At 44.7% G+C, this 18881-nt stretch overlaps 1 protein-coding gene and 1 pseudogene across 3 annotated transcripts in view; one reads left to right on the top strand and one right to left on the bottom strand.

Moving 5' to 3' along the window:
• CDH1 (cadherin 1) overlaps window positions 1-18881 on the top strand; it is a 78700-nt gene that overhangs the window by 39751 nt on the left and 20068 nt on the right. Inside the window, exons 3-7 of one of the 3 annotated variants that reach the window (XM_004273200.3) lie at window positions 10174-10397; window positions 14539-14682; window positions 14808-14963; window positions 15722-15866; window positions 18582-18757. In XM_004273200.3, the coding sequence (XP_004273248.1) occupies window positions 10174-10397; window positions 14539-14682; window positions 14808-14963; window positions 15722-15866; window positions 18582-18757 (845 nt within the window). Of the gene's footprint in view, window positions 1-10173; window positions 10398-14538; window positions 14683-14807; window positions 14964-15721; window positions 15867-18581; window positions 18758-18811; window positions 18854-18881 lie in introns of those variants that run through there. The other 2 variants (XM_033434239.2, XM_049703976.1) reach the window with 2 other exon arrangements.
• LOC117202636 (protein CEBPZOS-like) lies at window positions 17121-17778 on the bottom strand (annotated as a pseudogene).

Below are 18881 nucleotides of genomic sequence, written 5' to 3'. Positions count from 1 at the left end.
GGGATTGGCATATAGACACTTATATGTATGAAATAGATAACTAATAAGAACCTGCTGTATAAAAAAATAAAAATAAATAAAATGAGATGCCAAAACAAAAGAAAAAAGGAAAAAAAAGAATGCTCCTTGGTGCCACTTGTTGCCGGGCTGCATCCTCATTAAAAATAATAATAAATAAATAAATAAATAAATAAAAATAAGTGTAGGGTTCAATGGCTTTTCAATATATTCACAGAGTTGTGCTACCACAAACAATTTTAGAACATTTTAATCATACCAGAAAGAGATCCCTTGCCCTTACCTGCCACCCCCTGGCTCTCCCCCTTCCCACCCCCCAGCCCTAGGCAACCACGAATCTATTTTTCAGTCATAGATTTGTCTATCCTGGATATTTCATATAAATTGAACCATACAGTACGTGGTCTTTTGTGACTGGCTTCTTTCTCTTAGCATAATGTTTTCAACGTTCATCCATGGTGAAACTTGTAGCAGTAATTAATTTCTTTTTATTGCAGAGTAATATTCTGTTGTATGGATATACCACATTTTGTTTGTTCTTCAGTTGGACATTCGGTTTGTTTCCACTCTTTGGCTGTAATGAATAATGCTATGTCATCTGTGTTTTGTCACTTTTTTCCCTCTAATATATGCAAGGTACTGCTTTTGAAATTCGAAACAAAAGACTAAGATTTGGGGGAAAAAAAGATGTGGGTAACAAGAGCACCCTGATAAGAAGTGACTAAGGAATGTGATGAGTGTGTTTTTTCCTATCACGTTAGCATCCAACAGCCCACAGTAAATGGAAGCGAAATCACCGGGTATGCTTGCATCCTACTGTAAGAGAGACAGGTGGGGAAAGAAAGAGGCCTTGAAACCCATAAGACCAGAACAGGCCGAGGAGAATCAGGACAATGCAGGGGTTCTGACTGTGGGTCTTCGGACCAGCCAGATCTGCCGCTCATTGCCGTGTGACCTTGGGAGAGTCACTTAATATCTCTGAGACTTTACTGATAAACCCGAGGGAGTGATACTTCCCTCATTGGTTGTTATGATAAGTTATTTTGCCTCTTGCCTCTCCTAGGGAAGCCTTTGTAGGATCATTCTCCACCCACTGGGTGCTCCAAGCGCCTGGGGGAAGGTTTAAAACATACCCATGCTGGGGCTTTGCCAGCCTTGGAGAACAGTTAGCCTGGGGCATGGCCCAGGCCTGGTTATTTTTAAAAAGCTTCCCAGGAGAGTCTCTGTGCAGGGCAGGGCACATTACACTAGACCCTGGATGGAGATGAGGTTAGAGGTATTTTGGTCAAAGTGCTTTATTTCACAAGTGGACAACCAAAACCTGGAGAGCCCTTTCTGGTGCACTGGGGCCTAGGACCCAGTCCTGAAGTGAGGGGCCAGCAGGAGGGGGAGGGAGAAGGGCCCTCCCTGGCCTTGGGGAACTCACCAGAAAGGAAAAATGGGCAGTATCTGTGGTGTGGAAGGGAGGCTTTTCTTTCTAATCAATAAGCAAACAGTTCCTGGAGTTGCCCAACCTGGCCACAGGAATGTTTGCTGGGTTGCAGTCGGTGGGAATGATCAATTATCACCTTTATTCAGGTGGGTGGGGTGTTTGTGTATTTAACACACAGCGCAGGGATAATAAAACTCTTCCAATTTAGTGTGTAAGCCAGAGGGCTTCTTGTTCTTTTTGATGAAACCAAATCAGCTTCGCTCCCTGTGACGATGAAGAGGTCCCTGTCCACCTCTGCAGCAGGCAGGTGGTGGTATTCACTTGCTTCCCCTGCCTCCCTTTTTTAAGTGAATGGAGATGAGGCTCCTTGGCAGTTAGCCTCCACTCTGGAAAACTGAAGCCAAGCCTTTGGTCTCGGACTTGAGCAGAGAAGCCGCCCCTTCTTCTCCAGCGGAGGCACCAGACCCCCACCGAGGCAGGAATATTGAGATTAAACAGAGTGAGGTTTCATCAGTGGGCTCATTTCTGAACCATCCAGGAGAGGCCTGGAGAGGCAAAGGATTTAAAACTGAACTCTTTTCTGGCCTTGATCTGAAGGAGGGGAAGGGGACTGGGGAGACCCTCTAGCCCTTCTAGACTGGAAGGGCAGGAGCCTGCACCCCTCCCAGGCCTGAGTGGGACCCACATGCTGGTGTTACTCTCATTCCACTAGAACGTGAGCCCCGGGAGTGCAGGGATCACTACCTGTTGTGTTCACGCCTGGGTCTTCAGCACCAGAATGGGGCCCAGCACGAGAGGGTGTGCGGTGCCGAGCAGGCCACGGCACTCTGCTCCTTGCTGCCCCACACTGCCATGTGGCTCAGTCCCTTGCTCTGGCACGCAGCCAGAAGCTGGGACCATCTCTTCAAATGCCTCTCTTTGAGGCCTTCCCTAAATGCCCTTTATTAAATTGCCCCCTCCAGCCCTGCTGCTGCACAGAGCCTTGGAACCCCCTTACCTGCTTATTTTTCTCTGTTAACACTTTTCATTACTGACACTTAATAATTTTTTTTTTTTTTTTTGGCTGTGCCACAGGGCATGTGGGATCTTACTTCCCCAACCAGGGATCGAACCTGCACCCCTTGCACTGGAAGTGTGGAGTCTTAACCACTGGACCACCAGGGAAGTCCCTGACACTTAATAATTTATTTGTTAATTATCTCTTCCCCATTGGAATGTAAGCCCCACGAGGGCAGAACTGTGCTTTGTTCACTGCTGTATTTCCCAGGCCTTAGAATGATTCTTGGCAATGAGTAAGGGCTCTGTAAATATTTGTTGAAGAAAGAATCCTCGAATCAGTCCCTTGAAGGAAATGAGGATGTCTCCTTTTACAGAATGGGGAAAATGATGCTCAAGGGAAGTCAAAGTAACTTGCCTACAGTGGCACCTAAGAAGCGAAGCTGGGATGTGACCTTAACTCAGTATGACCCCGTTCACACAGATGTAAAACCATAAAAGTATTTGCACTGGCTGTTAACCAACTGTGGAAGTGCCATTTATGACATTTTTCATGGGGCTGATTACGATCGACATCCATGGTGTTTGCTGTCTGAGAACTAAAACAGTGCTAGCCCAAGCAGAAACACGATCTGGGAGCAAACATGCGCTGCCGCAGCGACCCAGGCAGCATGAGTAACCTTAAGACAAAGGGGGAAGAGTCCAGGGTGACGGATCACCCCTTCATCCTGTGGGCTCCCCCTTGCAGGGGCCTGGGCTAATTTGTCCTTCATCTGCAACCTCACTGTTTTCTCCGCGCACTGATGCCCCCCTCTCCACCACAGTGTTTTTTTCTGGGTTTTTTTGGGTTTTTTTTTTTTGCTGTATGCGGGCCTCTCACTGTTGTGGCCTCTCCCGTTGCAGAGCACAGGTTCCGGACGCGCAGGCTCAGCGGCCACGGCTCACGGGCCCAGCCGCTCCGCGGCATGTGGGATCTTCCCGGACCGGGGCACGAACCCGTGTCCCCTGCATTGGCAGGCGGGCTCCCAACCACTGCGCCACCAGGGAAGCCCCACCCCAGTGTTTTTTAATTTAGTTATTTTTATTTATTTATTATTTTTGGCTGCGTTGGGTCTTCGTTGCTGCGCGTGGGCTTTCTCTAGTTGTGGTGAGGGGGGGCTACTCTTCGTTGCAGTGTGTGGGCTTCTCATTGTGGTGGCTTCTCTTGTTGTGGAGCACGGGCTCTAGGCACGCGGGCTTCATATGTTGTGGCGTGTGGGCTCAGTAGTTGTGGCACGCAGGCTCTAGAACGCAGGCTCAGTAGTGTGGCGCACGGGCTTAGTTGCTCTGTGGCATGTGGGATCTTCCCGGAACAGGGCTCGAACCGGAACCCATGTCCCCTGCATTGGAAGGCAGATTCTTAACCACTGTGCCCCCAGGGAAGCCCCACCCCAGTCTGTTTTGATGGAAACAGAAGTGGAGGAGACTTTGGTCCTTGCGTCCCACCCAGGCAGCGCCCGTTGTTGACATCTGTTTTTAGGGTGTGAGTTAAATGAAGATGTAGCCCACTTATAATTTGTTCTGGGCAAGGACATGCTGGGAGGCTGGGAGAAAGAACTCAATAAGCTTCATGAAAGTAAACTTCTCATCCCTGGGATCCCATGGGAGCTGCAGGTCTACAAGGGCAATTTGATGGGGTGCGGGTGCCCCAGCTGAGGACGCCCTGGGAGCACAGTGCACAGGCTCTGTGGACACACCTGCAAGTTGTGCTTGCACAATGTGATATTCTGAGCTGCTCAACTTCCCCAGAAGTGTCTGGGAGTTAAGTTGGCTGATCAGTGGAACTCTGATTTATTTCAGCTTATGTAACGTGGTGGCCTAAGGGGGAACATTCTTGAATCTAAAGTTTAAAACTTCCTCCTTTGCTTGGCTGTCTGACTGTCCTTACGTTTTTCTGAGGCCCTGGAACTGGATTTCCAAGGTGCCGCATTCATTCAGAGAGAGAGGGAGGGAGTGAGTGTGTGTCAGGGGAAGATGGGGTCAGGGAAACTTGGCTATTTTTATTCTGGTTACTCTCCACCTGTCCCATTCTGTTGTGTAAACTAACTTCCCTGTGGCACTCAGCTAGCAACTAGTCTCGCAAATGGTTTATCAAACCAAGAGCCAGGCTGCCTGGTGGGTAAGTCCTGATGGGGCATCAGACCACAGGCTTTGCCACTTCATAGCTGTGTGGCTTGGCCCAGTCTCTTCACTGAGGCTTCTGAGACTGCTTCCTCGTTTAGAAGCTAGGGCTGCTGGAGTCTACCCCCCAGGGCCGCCGCTATGTCTAGTCAGGCTGTCAGGTTGTGTTACTGTCCATAATTCTCAGTAGCAAATGGACACACGTAACTGGAGACTTATCAGGGCTAAGAAGATAGTCTTCCTAGTGCAACTTGAATCTCTTCAACATCCCCCGAGTGTGGACAAACTGGAGGCCTCAGCATCCTTTCCCTCCCATTTTTTAAACATAAAATTATTTTTCTGCTGAGCGTGGTGCCCATTAAACTTGGAATGGTTAGTAAATTTGTGGACACCCACCAAAGGGAGACATTCTAAAATCGCCCAGTGCCATCAAAGAAAATGGAACCTAGAAAGAAATTCTCTAGGAGGTGGTACCCGTGGAGAACTGTGGCTTTGTGGCTGGAGTTACAAACACTGCTGCTTACTGGCGAGAAGGGACTCCTGCCCGGCTAGATGACACACGTCTGTCTCCTCAGGGTGCCTTTCATCCATCAACTTAGACTTCTTGTCCTTTATCTTGAGTATTTAAGTTAGAAATCAAAGCCCTTGATTTGGGGGTACACAATGGCAGTGGGGCCCCGGGACCTCCAGGAGCCTCAGAAGGCTCTCTGATCTTGCCCTCGAGGTTGTGTGTGTAATTTTCTCTTCCAAAGCCGAGGTCCAGCGGTCCTTGAAACAAAGGTAAATGCAGTTTTCTTTGGTGTTAGCTATGGGAAATGCCTTCTGAGGAGTGGGAGACAAGCCATAAGGTACCCCTTTGTGTGTGGTGTGGGGAAAACACTACTTTCAAGTAGTTGCTTCTAAGAGACTGGGTTATCCCACTCACTACCAGGTAACTCAACTATGGTTAGCTGGCTTTGATAGCAGGTCCTGTCCTTCTATCTCCCTGAAATATATGGAGGCTTAGGAGACTGTCTTGTTCCTACCCACTCACATTCCAGCTGGGTGGGGGTGGGAGAAGAAACGGGATCCTTCAAGCAGGACTGTTCGTGGCACAATGGCAATTCCAAGCAAAGAATGTTGCTGAGCGCTCAGAGCCTGCCCCAGGACCAAAGAGCTTTTCGTGGACTTGGAGTTAATTTTTCTTTGAACTTCAGTCATCTCTTGCAGAGTGAAGAAGTAGTAGATTAAAGCTACTACTTCTGCCAGAATTCGCAAGAAAATGGGGCACTTGTAGGATGAATAACAATATAAAAGAGTCACAGTGCGTTAAAGATACTTTTTAAGTCGCTTAACTTTTGTCGTTTTAAAAAGTTATTTACTGTAATTGTAACACACCATATAATACAAAAACATTTAAGGAAAGCACGTTTCAAAAAACTGCCTCCAATCGTACTTTTTTCAATCTTCCCTCCACCTCCACTCAAATTACTGCTAACCTCCTGCTGTGTAGAATTCCTGCTGTTCTAGAATGTCTTTTTTCATTTTTGTTTCTCCATAATAAGTATTCCATCCCCATTTTGCATATGGGAACAGTGGTGAGGAACACTCACTCTGGGATCCGACAGCCCGGCCCCTCCTCCCACTAACCTTTAATTCAGGGCAAAGAAAATAGGGATGGTGATGCCTATACCTAAGGGTGACAGCGGGAGGGGGATTCAATCTGAAAACTGGATTTAAAGAGCATAGGGCAAGGGTCTGGCTTGTAGAGACAGGCACGAGGAAGAATGGTTAGGCACGTGAACTCTCAGACTGCCTGGGTCCCAATCCTTGTTCTGCCACTTAACTAGCTGCCTCAGTCTCTGCATCTCTAAAAAGGGGATGCTGCTGGTAGCAACCTTGAAGTGTTCTGGGATTACACGAGTTAATATTTGTAAAGTGCTTAGAAGAGAGCCTGACACATAGTGTTGTCACTTGTTTAAATATTAAGAAAATAGTGAATAAAAGGTAGTTGAAGCTGTTAGTTGAATGTGTAGTTTTTGATGGTGATAATGATGATATGGTGTTGAAAAGATCTTCCCGTTTAGAGATGGCCATTGGGTTCTTGGCTCTCGTCACTGGGATTAGGTTTCTAAACCAAGTGACCAAATAACAAGTTTAGGAAAGGACAAGCTGACTTAAAGAATACTTCATCCTTTGCTAGCTTTATTTTTGTTTAACTTTTTATTGTAGAAATGTTCAAATATACCTAATTCCCATGTACTGATCCTCTGGTTTCTACAGTTCGCCATTCTTGTTTCCTCCTACATGCTGGCATTAGTGTTCACCGTACCCTGAGATGCTGCCTAGCCCTTGCCAGGGTTGAAAGCAAGCTTCCCAGAGCCTTCCGGGAGCTGGAGATCCCCTTGGTCTTTCCTATAATTTCTAGTTTGTCAGCCCAGAGGCTCAGGTTGCACAGAAAGATAATGAGCACCTGGAAATTCAGGTTGAGCCTGCCTGTCGTGGGCACACTACTTCTGTCACTTCTCAAAGGGCGGAGCCTAACCACCATTCAGACGAGATGCCCCAGAGCAGGTTAAGAGCCTTGCATTAAGTTATTTGCAAAACCATTTTCATTTTTTCAGGCCACCACCCTTGGCAAGTCCAATCATGCTTGTCCCAACTGCCCAGATTTGGGCAGTGTGAAAAATGAGGGCAGCTCTTGTTACCTGCTAATATGACAAGCCCCCAACACAGTCCAGTGCCCCCATTACTTCTGCTGGGGTGGGGTTGGGGGAAGGTTATTGGAAAAACATTTTGTTTTGCTAGTTTGAAAAGAAATTCCTATTTTAGATTTAAAGGGTAGTATCTGCCCATCTTTTAAGGATTTTGTGTTTCTTCTTGCTTCTGTTGTCATTTTTTGGTTCATCTGTTCATTTAGCAAATGCTTGTCCTCTAGCTTGTCTACTCAAATGCACAGAAATCATCCTCATCCCCTTCCACTTGCTTTGTTCTTTCACTTTCAAAATGTGATCACATTCACTGTCTTGGTTAATCCTCACAAAACCCGGAAGAGGTGGGCTCACTCAGTGGTGGAATCCTTCAGGATCCAGTAGAGAAAACTGAGGCCCAGAGAGGTTAAGCATTTTGCTTAAGGCCACTCAGTAAGAACAAGGCAAGGGAATTCCCTGGTGGTCCAGTGGTTAAGACTCTGCGTTCTCACTGCTGAGGGCCCGGGTTCAATCCCTGGTCGGGGAACTAAGATCCCACAAGCCTCAGTTTCTTCATCTTCAAATTGGGGATAATCATGGTACATATCCCCTCCAGCCCCCAAACATGGTCTTACTTTCGCTGGCAAGGGTGGGGCTGTTGGTTTCAGAAAAGTTTGCAAGGGTGTCCCCTAGTGGAAGAAATGAAAACTGCAGTCTAGACATCATAACTGGCTTTAGGGCTTTCTGGCAGAGACCTGATCCTTACGCATTTTAAGGTGTCTAGCCGTGCAAAATTGGCACAAAAGTAGGAATTTTTGTAAAAGATCTCTTGGACAAAATCGAACGCCCACTGGAAGAATGAGGGGGCGATTATTTGAAAGGGAGGAGAACAGGCCAACTTGAGAGTTTCCCAGAAAGAACTGTTTTATCAACTGTTCCTTCTGCCTGAAAGGCCCTTGAGCCAGGTTTCTGCAAGGCTGGCTCCTTAGGTCTCAACTAAGACGCCTCCAACTTCACAGAGGCCAGCCCTCACCATCCAGTATAAGTTACACCCTCCTCACACCTTCCTCTTCCCCTGTCACTCTTGTATCACCTTCTTTAATTCCTTTATATCTAGCATTTGTCACTACCTGAGATTTGGTTTTGTTACATGTCCATCTCTTCAGCAACAGTGTAAGCTCAAGGGGAGCAGGTGCCTTGTCTATTTGTTCACAGAATTTTTTTCATCCTTAGAGCCCAGCACAGTTTCTGACAAATAGTTTGATGGAAGCCTGTTGAACGAATGAGTCTTTTAGGACTCTGATGTTTAGTGCAGACACTTTTCACCACAGCTTCTCCAGCATTGGGTATTAATACTTTTAAAGTTTTAATACTTTAATAACTATAAAACTTTAAATAGTTTTGTCTCTAAGCCACTGATCCTAAGTTCCCCCACCCAAGTAGTTCTCTTCTGTCTTTTGCATTTGTCTTGCTGTGTTGTATGTTCAGGTAGAAGACTTTCCTATGAAATCTTCATTGTCTCCCTTAACTGACAGTGATGAGTTTCTCCACTGGGCCTCAGATTGCAAGCAGGCATTGCCTCTCAATGCCTCGGAAAATAAGCATATAATCAGTACTTAATGAATATCACAATTATCTATGTCTTTTGTGGAAAATTGAATAAATGATTAGCCAAAGCTACGTTTGTTTTAAAATTTTTATTTAATAGTGTCTATTATGTGCCAGGCACTGTTCTATGTATCTTTTTCTTTTCTTTTTTTTGGCCACGTCACGTGTGTGGAGTCCTAACCACTGGATTGCCAGGGAACCCCCATGTTCTATGTATCTTAAAACAAGCCTAGTAGGTAGTTGCTATCGATGACTTCATTCTACAGATGGGTAGACTGAGGCACGGAGAGATTCAATGACTTGCCCAAGGTCACAGAGCTAATAATCAGAGCTGGGACTTGAGCCCCACCCTTGCCAGGGAAAATAAGACCATGTTTGGGGGCGGGAGGGTAAGCACCATAATTACCCTCATTTTGAAGATGAAGAAACTGAGGCTCAGAGAAGTTAAAAAATTTGCCTAAGTCCTTACCCTTAACCATGTAGCTGTGATGCCTCCCTCTTATTATCTGCCACTGTTTACTGAAATGTAAACTGTTTATTTAAATGTAGTTAATCCACAGCATCTCACTGTACCTAGGTCTCAAACTTTTGGACTCGGTAGATATTCTATCTGTTATTTTTCATATCATCAAGAGCCATCTGAAGGAGATGCCCTTTTTTGTTATTGAAAAGGAGAAGTTACTTTCTTTTCTTTTTTTTTAAAGGTGGAGTCTTTTTTTTTGTTTAATAAATTTATTTATTTATTTTTGGCTGTGTTGAGTTTTCGTTTCTGTGCGCGGGCTTTCTCTAGTTGTGGCGCGGCGAGCGGGGGCTACTCTTCATCGCGGTGCGCGGGCTTCTCATTGTAGTGGCTTCTCTTGTTGCGGAGCACAGGCTCTAGATGCGCAGGCTCAGTAGTTGTGCCTCACGGGCTTAGTTGCTCCGCGGCATGTGGGATCTTCCCAGACCAGGGCTCGAACCCGTGTTCCCTACATTGGCAGGCAAATTCTTAACCACTGCGCCACCAGGGAAGCCCAGAAGTTACTTTCTAGACAGCTTACTGTTTTCAGTCTCCAGGTAGATGAGAAAAGAATCGGACCACAATTAAGTCGCCCTGTAATTGTGAAGGACATAATGATGGCTTCCACTACTTTGATATCTTTGCTGTTCTGTCATCAGACTATGGTATGTTTTACTTGTGCCTGTTTTGTGTGAGTCAGGCTTTTGGTGGATGAATGAAGTTCGATTTCTAGAGAAGGAATGCTCTTTAATCTCCTCAGTTTCCTAATCACTGTGATTTATACCCTGCAGTGAGTTTTGAAGGATGCACCGGTCTACCAAAGACAGTCTATGTTTCTGATGACACCCGATTCAAAGTGGGCACAGATGGCGTGGTTACAGTCAAACGGCCTTTACACCTTCATCATCCAGAGATGAGTTTTCTTGTCCATGCCTGGGACTCCACCCGCAGGAAGCTCTCCACCAAAGTGACCCTGAAGGCAGTAGTGCACCACCATCACCACCACCATCATCATGTACGTTGGAGTGTTTCTTAGAAGTTCACTATTATTTTAGTATGCTGCTTAATCCAGGTTTCTCTGCCTTGGCACTATTCACATTTGGGGCTGGGTAATTTCTTGCTGTGGGTGTGTCCTGTGCACTATGTGATGTTTAGCAGCATCCCTGGTCTTAACCGCTAGATGCTTGCAGCACTCTGCCAGTTGTGACAACCAAAATTGTCTCCAGACACTGCCAATGCCCCCTGGGGGTGGGCGGAAGGGGTGCTAAATAGCCCCTAGTTGAGAACCATTGGTCTAACTGAACTAGTTCTTGCTGTGGATTTTTTGTTGTTGTTGGGTGGATGGCAAGATACACTACCTTATTTCTGCAGGTAGTGTAGAATAGGGGGTAAGGGCATGGATTCTGTCTGGGATTGGGTACCAGCCTTTCTATTTACTACCCGAGTAGACTTGGGGGAGTTATTTAATCTGTCTGTGCTTGAATTTCCTTATAAGTAAAATGGGGATAATAATGACTACATGAATTATTACATGTGAGTTGCTGGAACTATGGTAGGCGTATGATAAGTACTCAGTAATTGTTAACTGTTCTTCTCATTCCCTTCCCAGAGGAACAATGAACACGAGTTCAGTTCTCTGGTCATTTTGCTCTTCGTGTCTCTAGTGGAGAGGGCCTTGGCAAAGAAGGGGAAGAATCAGCAGGAAGCTTTTGCCTGTTTGGACTGTAATCTCCACAAGATCCTTCCCCATTGTATCTGCAGTGCCTGGCCTTTGGGCCTGGCACATACCAGGAGCCCAGTAAATATTGAGTGGACAGATGGGTGCATTGGCCACAAATGAAAGGATACATGTCTGCCCAGGTTCTTGGCAAGAATGTTTCGGGAAATTGTTAACCAAAGCCAAATGCCTTTGCCAGTTTCTAAACTGCTCCCATGGTGCTGCCTACTGAAACGTCTCTCTGGAGGGCCATTCTAGTTGTATCCCGCTATCGCGTTGGGAGCGTGGAAGTACTGTAACTGCCAAGGCCTTTCAGGCTGGCTCTTGTCTTTCTCCCTGAAGACTGTTGAGATTCTAGGAATTTAATAGTCCTGATAGATCTGATTTTTCTCCCTGGTGTAATTGGCCAGACCAGAAAAGTGAGGAACTAAATTAACATAGCTTCCTGACTTAAGTCTCCAATTAATTCCATCATTCATGTAAGTCCAGCCTGGTAAGTTCTTGCTGGGCAGCTGTGTATGGAAGCCTCTTATGATGCACAGATGTAAACAAAGTTGATTTTTCAACTTTTCCTCTTTACCTTTGCCATCTGCCTTCATGATTATGTTCAAATACGTATTATAGAAAAGCACAAATTACAGTGATTTATGTAAAATAGAGTATTTCTCTTTCAAGTTAAGGCGATTGAGTGGTAAGTTGTGGCCAGTATGGAGACTCTTGTAGTCATCAGGAGGCTAGGTTCTTTCTTTCCTTTCTGTTCTATCATCCTCAGCATATGCCTCCCATCCTCAACAATACCTCATGATCCAAGATGGCTGCTGGATCGCCATTTATCATACCTTTCCTCTGGATGGTAGGAAGTTGGAAGGGAGGAAGCCCAAAAATGTATCACTTAGTTGTCCACCTTTTAAAGAAGGCTTTGTGGAATTTTGAAGCAATGTTTCTGCTTACATCTCATTAGTTGGAACTTGGCTTCATGGTCACACCTAGCTACAAGTGTAGTACAAGAAATGTAGTTTTACTTAGGTACATTGTTGGACACAAAATTTATATATATATGGGGAGAGAGACAGAGGGAGAGAAAGAGAGATTTTTGATTTTAAATAAGAAAGAATGGATATTGAGCGGTAGGTGGCAACTCTACCACAGCTGGTTTGAGGTTGACTTTGGTTTGCCCCTAGTTCAAGGGACCCTTGTGGTGCCAGGTGGCCCTACACTGGAACGGGTGATAATCTTACCTCTCTTTTACTTCATATAAGAATAGATCCTATATATATCAAAACATCACATCGTACACCTTAAATACAAACAATTTTTATTTTGTCAGTTATACCTCAAGAAAGCTGGGGGAAAATATAAATAGATCTAACTTTCCAGTTTTGTCTCTTTGGTTGGATGGGTTTTCTTGGTCTGGTATCCTTGTTTTCTGAGGGATGGATCCCACGTTCAGTATGTTTAGACACGATTCCTTTTAATTTCACACATGAAGGGAATTCCCTGGTGGCCTAGTGGTTAGGATTCTGGGCTTTCACTGCCATGGTCCTGAGTTCAATCCCTGGTCAGGGAACTGAGATCCCACAAGCCATACGGCACTGCCAAATAAATAGATAGATAGATAAATAAATAAATGTCTTTATTTAAAAAAAATAATAATTTCACACATGAAGATGTTAATGGTATGTTTTGCCAGCACAATGTTCATCATTATTTATTATCATTCTCTGAAAATATTCCATAGTCCTGATGTCAGCAAGGTGTGCTCTTTGCCTTCCTCTTCAATATGGTAAATGAATTTGCATTCATTCATCAAGGCCTGTTTTTTTTTACCATGGCTGTGCAAGATGATCATTTTTAGGCTTAGAATACCGTGTTGAGAATCAGTTTAGTATTTATTCCTGTGCTCAGGTCAAATCCCAAATTCCACTTCATTAAAACCATAACTCAGTGTTTCCCAACCAATCCAACCATCATCTTCATCATTAGCATTTATTGAGCACGTACTATGTTTCAGGCAGTATTCTAAGTGCTTTACTGCAATACTAGTATCACGTTTTATCCTTCCAAAGACCCTATGAGGCAGATACTAATATAATCCTCATTTTAGACGTGAGGAAAGTGTGGGACAGAGAAGTTAAATCATCAGCTCAGGAAGGTGAGGTGTCACAGTGAGGATACAAAGCCAGGCAGCCTGGCTCCAGAGCCTGCCCTTGGCCAGGGCAGGACTGCTTCTCTAGGAGGTTAATGCAGAGGGTGTGTGTTAAGGGGTGTGTGAGTGACTAGTATACAGAAATGCAGGATTGGGAAGGATTTTGTGATGATATCTGGTCATATTTCATGTCTGTCTTGTGCATTTTGAGTCACATTTTAAAAGCCAGGAAGCAGGGCTTGACTCTCACTTGACAGACAGGGATGGGTGACTCTGTGGAGGATGGAAAATGTAATTGTCCTGGAACCTTTACTGTGTTACTACCAGTCGCTTTAGAACACTTAAAACAATTTGGAAGATCTTTCCTTCCATCTTCAGCTATCTTATTTCCCTGTGTGTACATAAAGTTATCGCACATGAAAACTGTTCAATACAAGTCTCAAAGGGCACTTTTGGTTCCCATGCAAACAACTTCTGTTAGAACAAATGGAAACCATACAGATATACTAACACAGTGAGATTAAGGGATTAGTATTGATCACAAAGTAGTAAGTTCCCAAAACTTACTCACTTAGGCTAACTCTACTTTGGAGACCTATATCACTAGGAAAAATATAAAAGAAAAGAATATTAAAAACACCTGAATATCTAATTGTTGAATAAGCTCTGATAGTAAATCATTGGAGTATAATGTCCTATTAAAAATGACAGGCATGGGACTTCCCTGGTGGCGCAGTGGATAAGACTCCGTGCTCCCAATGCAGGGGGCCTGTGTTCGATCCCTGGTCAGGGAACTAGATCCCACATGCATGCCGCAACTAAGAATTCGCATGCCACAACTAAGGAGCTGGTGAGCCTCAGCTAAGGAGCTGACAAGCCGCAACTAAGGAGCCTGTGAGCCGCAACTAAGGAGCCCACCTGCAGTGACTAAGACCCGGTGCAACTAAATAAATAAATAAAATAAATACATAAATAAAATAAATATTTTTAAAAACGACAGGTGTGAGATATAGGCTTGAAATAACTCTTAAATAATGTCAAACCCTCAAACCTATCATCGTGTGTGCATAATGATTACTGAACTCTAGACACTAAGAAGGATCAAAAGAGGAAACCGTCTTTCTGATACGGTAAAGAGGTCCATTGGGTTTTGTTTTGGCTGTTTTATTTTGTTGTTAAACGAAAGCCATGCCCTGCCCTCAGAAGGCTGGAGATGCTGACTGCCTAGGTTGTTCAGCCCGTATCATCTTTCCTGAATTATCTCATTTTGTTCCTCATCTTCTTTCCTTTTAGGACTCTCCCTCTGGAACCCAGACAGAAGTGCTCACATTTCCCAGCTCCCACCATGGTCTCAGGAGACAGAAGAGAGACTGGGTTATTCCTCCTATCAGCTGCCCAGAAAATGAGAAAGGCCCATTTCCTAAGGCTCTGGTTCAGGTACAGAAGGAAGTTCTCTATTTCTCTGGGAGGAATTTGGCAGAGAAGGACCAAGGAGAGAAAGGGAAAAGAGCCAATGTCAGAATCCTTCCTTGCTAATTCATTTCTTTCTGTTTTGTCTTCAGATCAAATCTAACAGGGAAAAAGAAACCAAAGTTTTCTACAGCATCACTGGCCAAGGAGCCGACGCACCCCCTCTTCATGTGTTTATTATTGAAAGAGAAACAGGATGGCTAAAGGTGACGGAGCCTCTGGATAGAGAACATATTGCCAAGTACATTGTGAGTGTCTCTTAAAAGCACTTAATGATGGGGTTACATCCTTTCAAAATTTTTTTGGTCAACTCACGCTGATCATAGATCAGATGTTCTGGACATTTGAAGAGCTTAACTTGATACCTTTAGACCTGTTGATAAGGAGAAATGACAGGAGAACCTGCAAAAATTGGGGGCTGTTCATGTTTTCCTTGTTAGGAATAAAGTGGGGAGAGTCCTGGGGCATCAGACATGATCTTAGACCCAAGATGTCAACCTGTTCTTGGGACTCAAAGTCCCTGACACATAGGCAGAGGCTGGTGTTGATGTTGGGGAACAAAAACTATTTCTGGGCCTTGAGAGCAGTGTGAGCTTAGGGAAGCTGGGAGGTAATGCTTTGATGCCAAACACAGGGAAGTCTGGGGGGAACGCTAGACTCGAGCAGCCAGAGCAAATTCGACCCTGCTTGGAACCAGTCAGAGTGTTTTAGGCTTCCACCTTTATCTCCTAGGCCCGGCCCCCAGCCCTTATGTGGGAAATGGGGCTCTGAGCTGGTGGATGTGTTCTCCAGCCCATGGTCTCACAGGTCATGGTTTTAACCAGTGTCATGACCTCACTGAAGCAGCAGCACGTGTGTGGGGGATGTTCTGTGCTTGGGGCGGGGCAGGGGGGGTCCATGCATACTTGAGTGGGAGGGAGTGGGGGCCGGGTGGAGCCCACTCTGCTCTGGTTGGAACACTTCTCCCACCTTGTCTTCCCGAGTAACCCTCACCTGGCTCTTGCAGCTCTTCTCTCATGCCGTGTCTTCAGACGGGCAAGCAATCGAGGAGCCGATGGAGATTGTGATCACCGTGACCGATCAGAATGACAACAAGCCTGAGTTCACCCAGGAGGTCTTCAAAGGGTCTGTCATGGAGGGCGCTCTTCCAGGTACGTCCAGCAACGAGGAGATCAACACCCATCAAGACACTGAGATTCTTTGCACCCCCAAGTGTTGGGGCTGGCGTTTGGGGTCAGACCCTTCATATGCACAGAACTTCTTTGGAAGACACTGTTTGTGTGTAAAACATCCTACCTATAGAAATATGTATAAAATGTTTAAGCCCAGTTTAAGAAAGGAGCAGTTTAAGAACAACCTTCCCTGATTAAGTAACAGATCCTTGTTAGTAGTTTACAGACCCTGTACAATCCTTCCTGATCACATTTTTTCCCTCCTCCGTAAAGACAGCCACCACCCTGACTTTTGTGATAATCATTCCCTTGCTTTCATTTATCTTTTACCACGTGTGTACTTACAGTTTTGCCTACTTTTCTACTTGGTGACAAACTGTTTTTCCAAGGTGGCTGAACCAATTTATACTCCCACCAGCAATATATATCATGGAATTGTTTGACTTCTTTTTGGCCAGTCTGTTGAGTGTGTAGTTATATCTCAACATAACTTAAAATGGAATTTCTCTGATTATTAATGGACTAAATAAGCATCTTATCATATGTTTGCTGACCAGCTGGGTTTCTTTACAACTTGTCTATTCAAGTCTTTTGCCCTTTTTGTCTCTTGGGCTGTTTGTCTTTTGCCTATTGATTTTTCTTTTTTTTTAAATGACAAATTTTATTCCAAAAGGGCTCCAGTAATCCCAGAGACATTGATGTAGAGTTTGAATAGTGTTTCAGGTAAAGTGAAAATGGATAAAAGCAATATTTCTAGTTAATATATTTTTAGATAATGTGATTTTAAATGTTTCAGTTAAAATGTAATAAATATTAATGAACTTATTTGCAAAACAGAAACAGACCCACAGACAGAAAACAAACCTATGGTTACCAAAGGGGAGAGGAGAGGGGGATAAATGAGATAGACAACAAGGTCCTGCTGTATAGCACAGGGTGCTTTACTCAACATCTTGTAATAAACTATAATGAAAAAGAAAAAATGTAATAAATATTAAAAATAGATGTTTTAGGGCTTCCCTGGTGGAGCAGTGGTTGGGAATTCGCCTGCCAGTGCAGGGACACGGGTTCAAGCCCTGGTCTGGGAAGATCCCACATGCCGCGAGCAACTAAGCCGGTGCTCTACAACTGCTGAGCCTGCGCTCTAGAGCCCGCGTGCCACAATTACTGAACCCGCAGGCTGCAATTACTGAGCCCGCACGCCCGGAGGCTGTGCTCTGCAACAAGAGAAGCCACCACGAGATGCCCGTGCACCACAAGGAAGACTCGACAAAGCCAAAAATAAATAAATAAAAGAAATAAATTTATTTAAAAAAAATAGATGTTTTAGTATTTTATCTATTTTGACAGGTTTATACAGAATTATAGGGGAGTTTTTTTGTTTGTTTGTTTTGTTTTGTTTTTAAAGGAGAATCACTTTGAGTAGTAAATGAAACTCCATTTATAACATAATAAACAAACGTTCCATCAATTTCTTCACGGTTAGTCCAAAGAACAACTGCTTTAATTAGAATTTACATTTCACCTTAAATATTCTAAAATCCATCCATGTCAACTTTGGAGTTTTAATCTTGCCTGATACTATGAAATAGGGCAAACCTTGATTGATGGTCAAATTCTTAATTTTTGCTGTTCAGCCACTTTTCTTGCTCTTGCTCTCTGATTCCGTACATTCCAGAGTGTTCAGTGGACTTGCAATAAACGTCCAAGATGAAGGGGAATTTCTTGCTCATTGTTTGCCTGAACTCTTGACTTGTATTCATCTTTCTGAACAAAAGTATGCTCCAAAAATGCCCACAAGTTCAGCTACTAAAACTCCTTTAAAGATCTGCTTTGCCAGTGGAGCCATAGTACGGGCTATCCTGAGGCACGTACTTGTGGGGCTGCGCATGCCTGCCTATTGATTCTTTTTTTAAATTTATTTTTGGCCACGTTGGGTCTTTGTTGCTGCGCATGGGCTTTCTCTAGTTTTGGTGAGCAGGGACTACTCTTCGTTGCGGTGCGCAGACTTCTTATTGCGGTGCGCAGACTTCTCATTGCGGTGGCTTCTCTTGTTGCGGAGCAGAGGCTCTAGGTGCATGGGCTTCAGTAGTTGCGGTGTGTGTGCTCAGTAGTTGTGGCTCGCGGGCTCTAGAGCGCAGGCTCAGTAGTTGTGGCACACGGGCTTGGTTGTGCTGCAGCATGTGGGATCTTCCCGGAGCAGGGATCGAACCTGTGTCTCCTGCATTGGCAGGCGGATTCCCAACCACTGCACTACCAGGGAAGTCCCTGCCTATTGATTCTTTTTTTTTTCTGCCTATTGATTCTTGAAGAATTATTTAGGGATTCTGTGAACTAGTACTTTGTCACAAGTGTTGTAAATATTTCCTTCTACCTTGAAGGCAACAGTCTCAAATGACCATTCTCTCAGGTGGAGCTGTGGCTAAGAAGCCAATTACGGAAATTTCTGGTATTTTTCCTGTTTTATACACTATTCACTCAGTATAAGAGACATAGCAAAAATGTTTTAGCTTAAGGTTATTTATTCCCCATACTCCTCACCCACCCTCCCCACCCAAAATATCCTCTGGAAAAGCTGGGTTCTGGGAACACCACTTGCTCATTTGGTGGAATGCTTTCTTCCTCCCCTAGCGCTTTAGTCAGAATTTTGGAAATTAAAGTGTAGCTTGACTAAATCTTCTCCTTTGCTTACAGGGACCTCTGTGATGGAGGTCTCGGCCACAGACGCAGACGATGATGTGAACACCTACAACGCTGCCATTGCTTACAGCATCCTCAGCCAAGAGCCTACGCTGCCGCACAACAAAATGTTCACCATCAACAAGGACACGGGTGTCATCAGTGTGCTCACCACCGGGCTGGACCGGGAGGTCAGGGGTCAAGAGGATCCAGAGGGTATTGAGGGCAAATAGCTCGATCGTCTGGATGATGTAAAACTCTGCCGAGGCCAGTTGCTGCTTAGTATGGTGATGGTTCTGAGCTTTGTATCTAAAC

The sequence above is a fragment of the Orcinus orca genome, chromosome 20 (assembly GCF_937001465.1).
Source record: "Orcinus orca chromosome 20, mOrcOrc1.1, whole genome shotgun sequence".
Classification (NCBI taxonomy): Eukaryota; Metazoa; Chordata; class Mammalia; order Artiodactyla; family Delphinidae; genus Orcinus; species Orcinus orca.
Note: the sequence above shows the minus strand (reverse complement) of the source record. Positions and strands in the feature narration are given on the sequence as shown.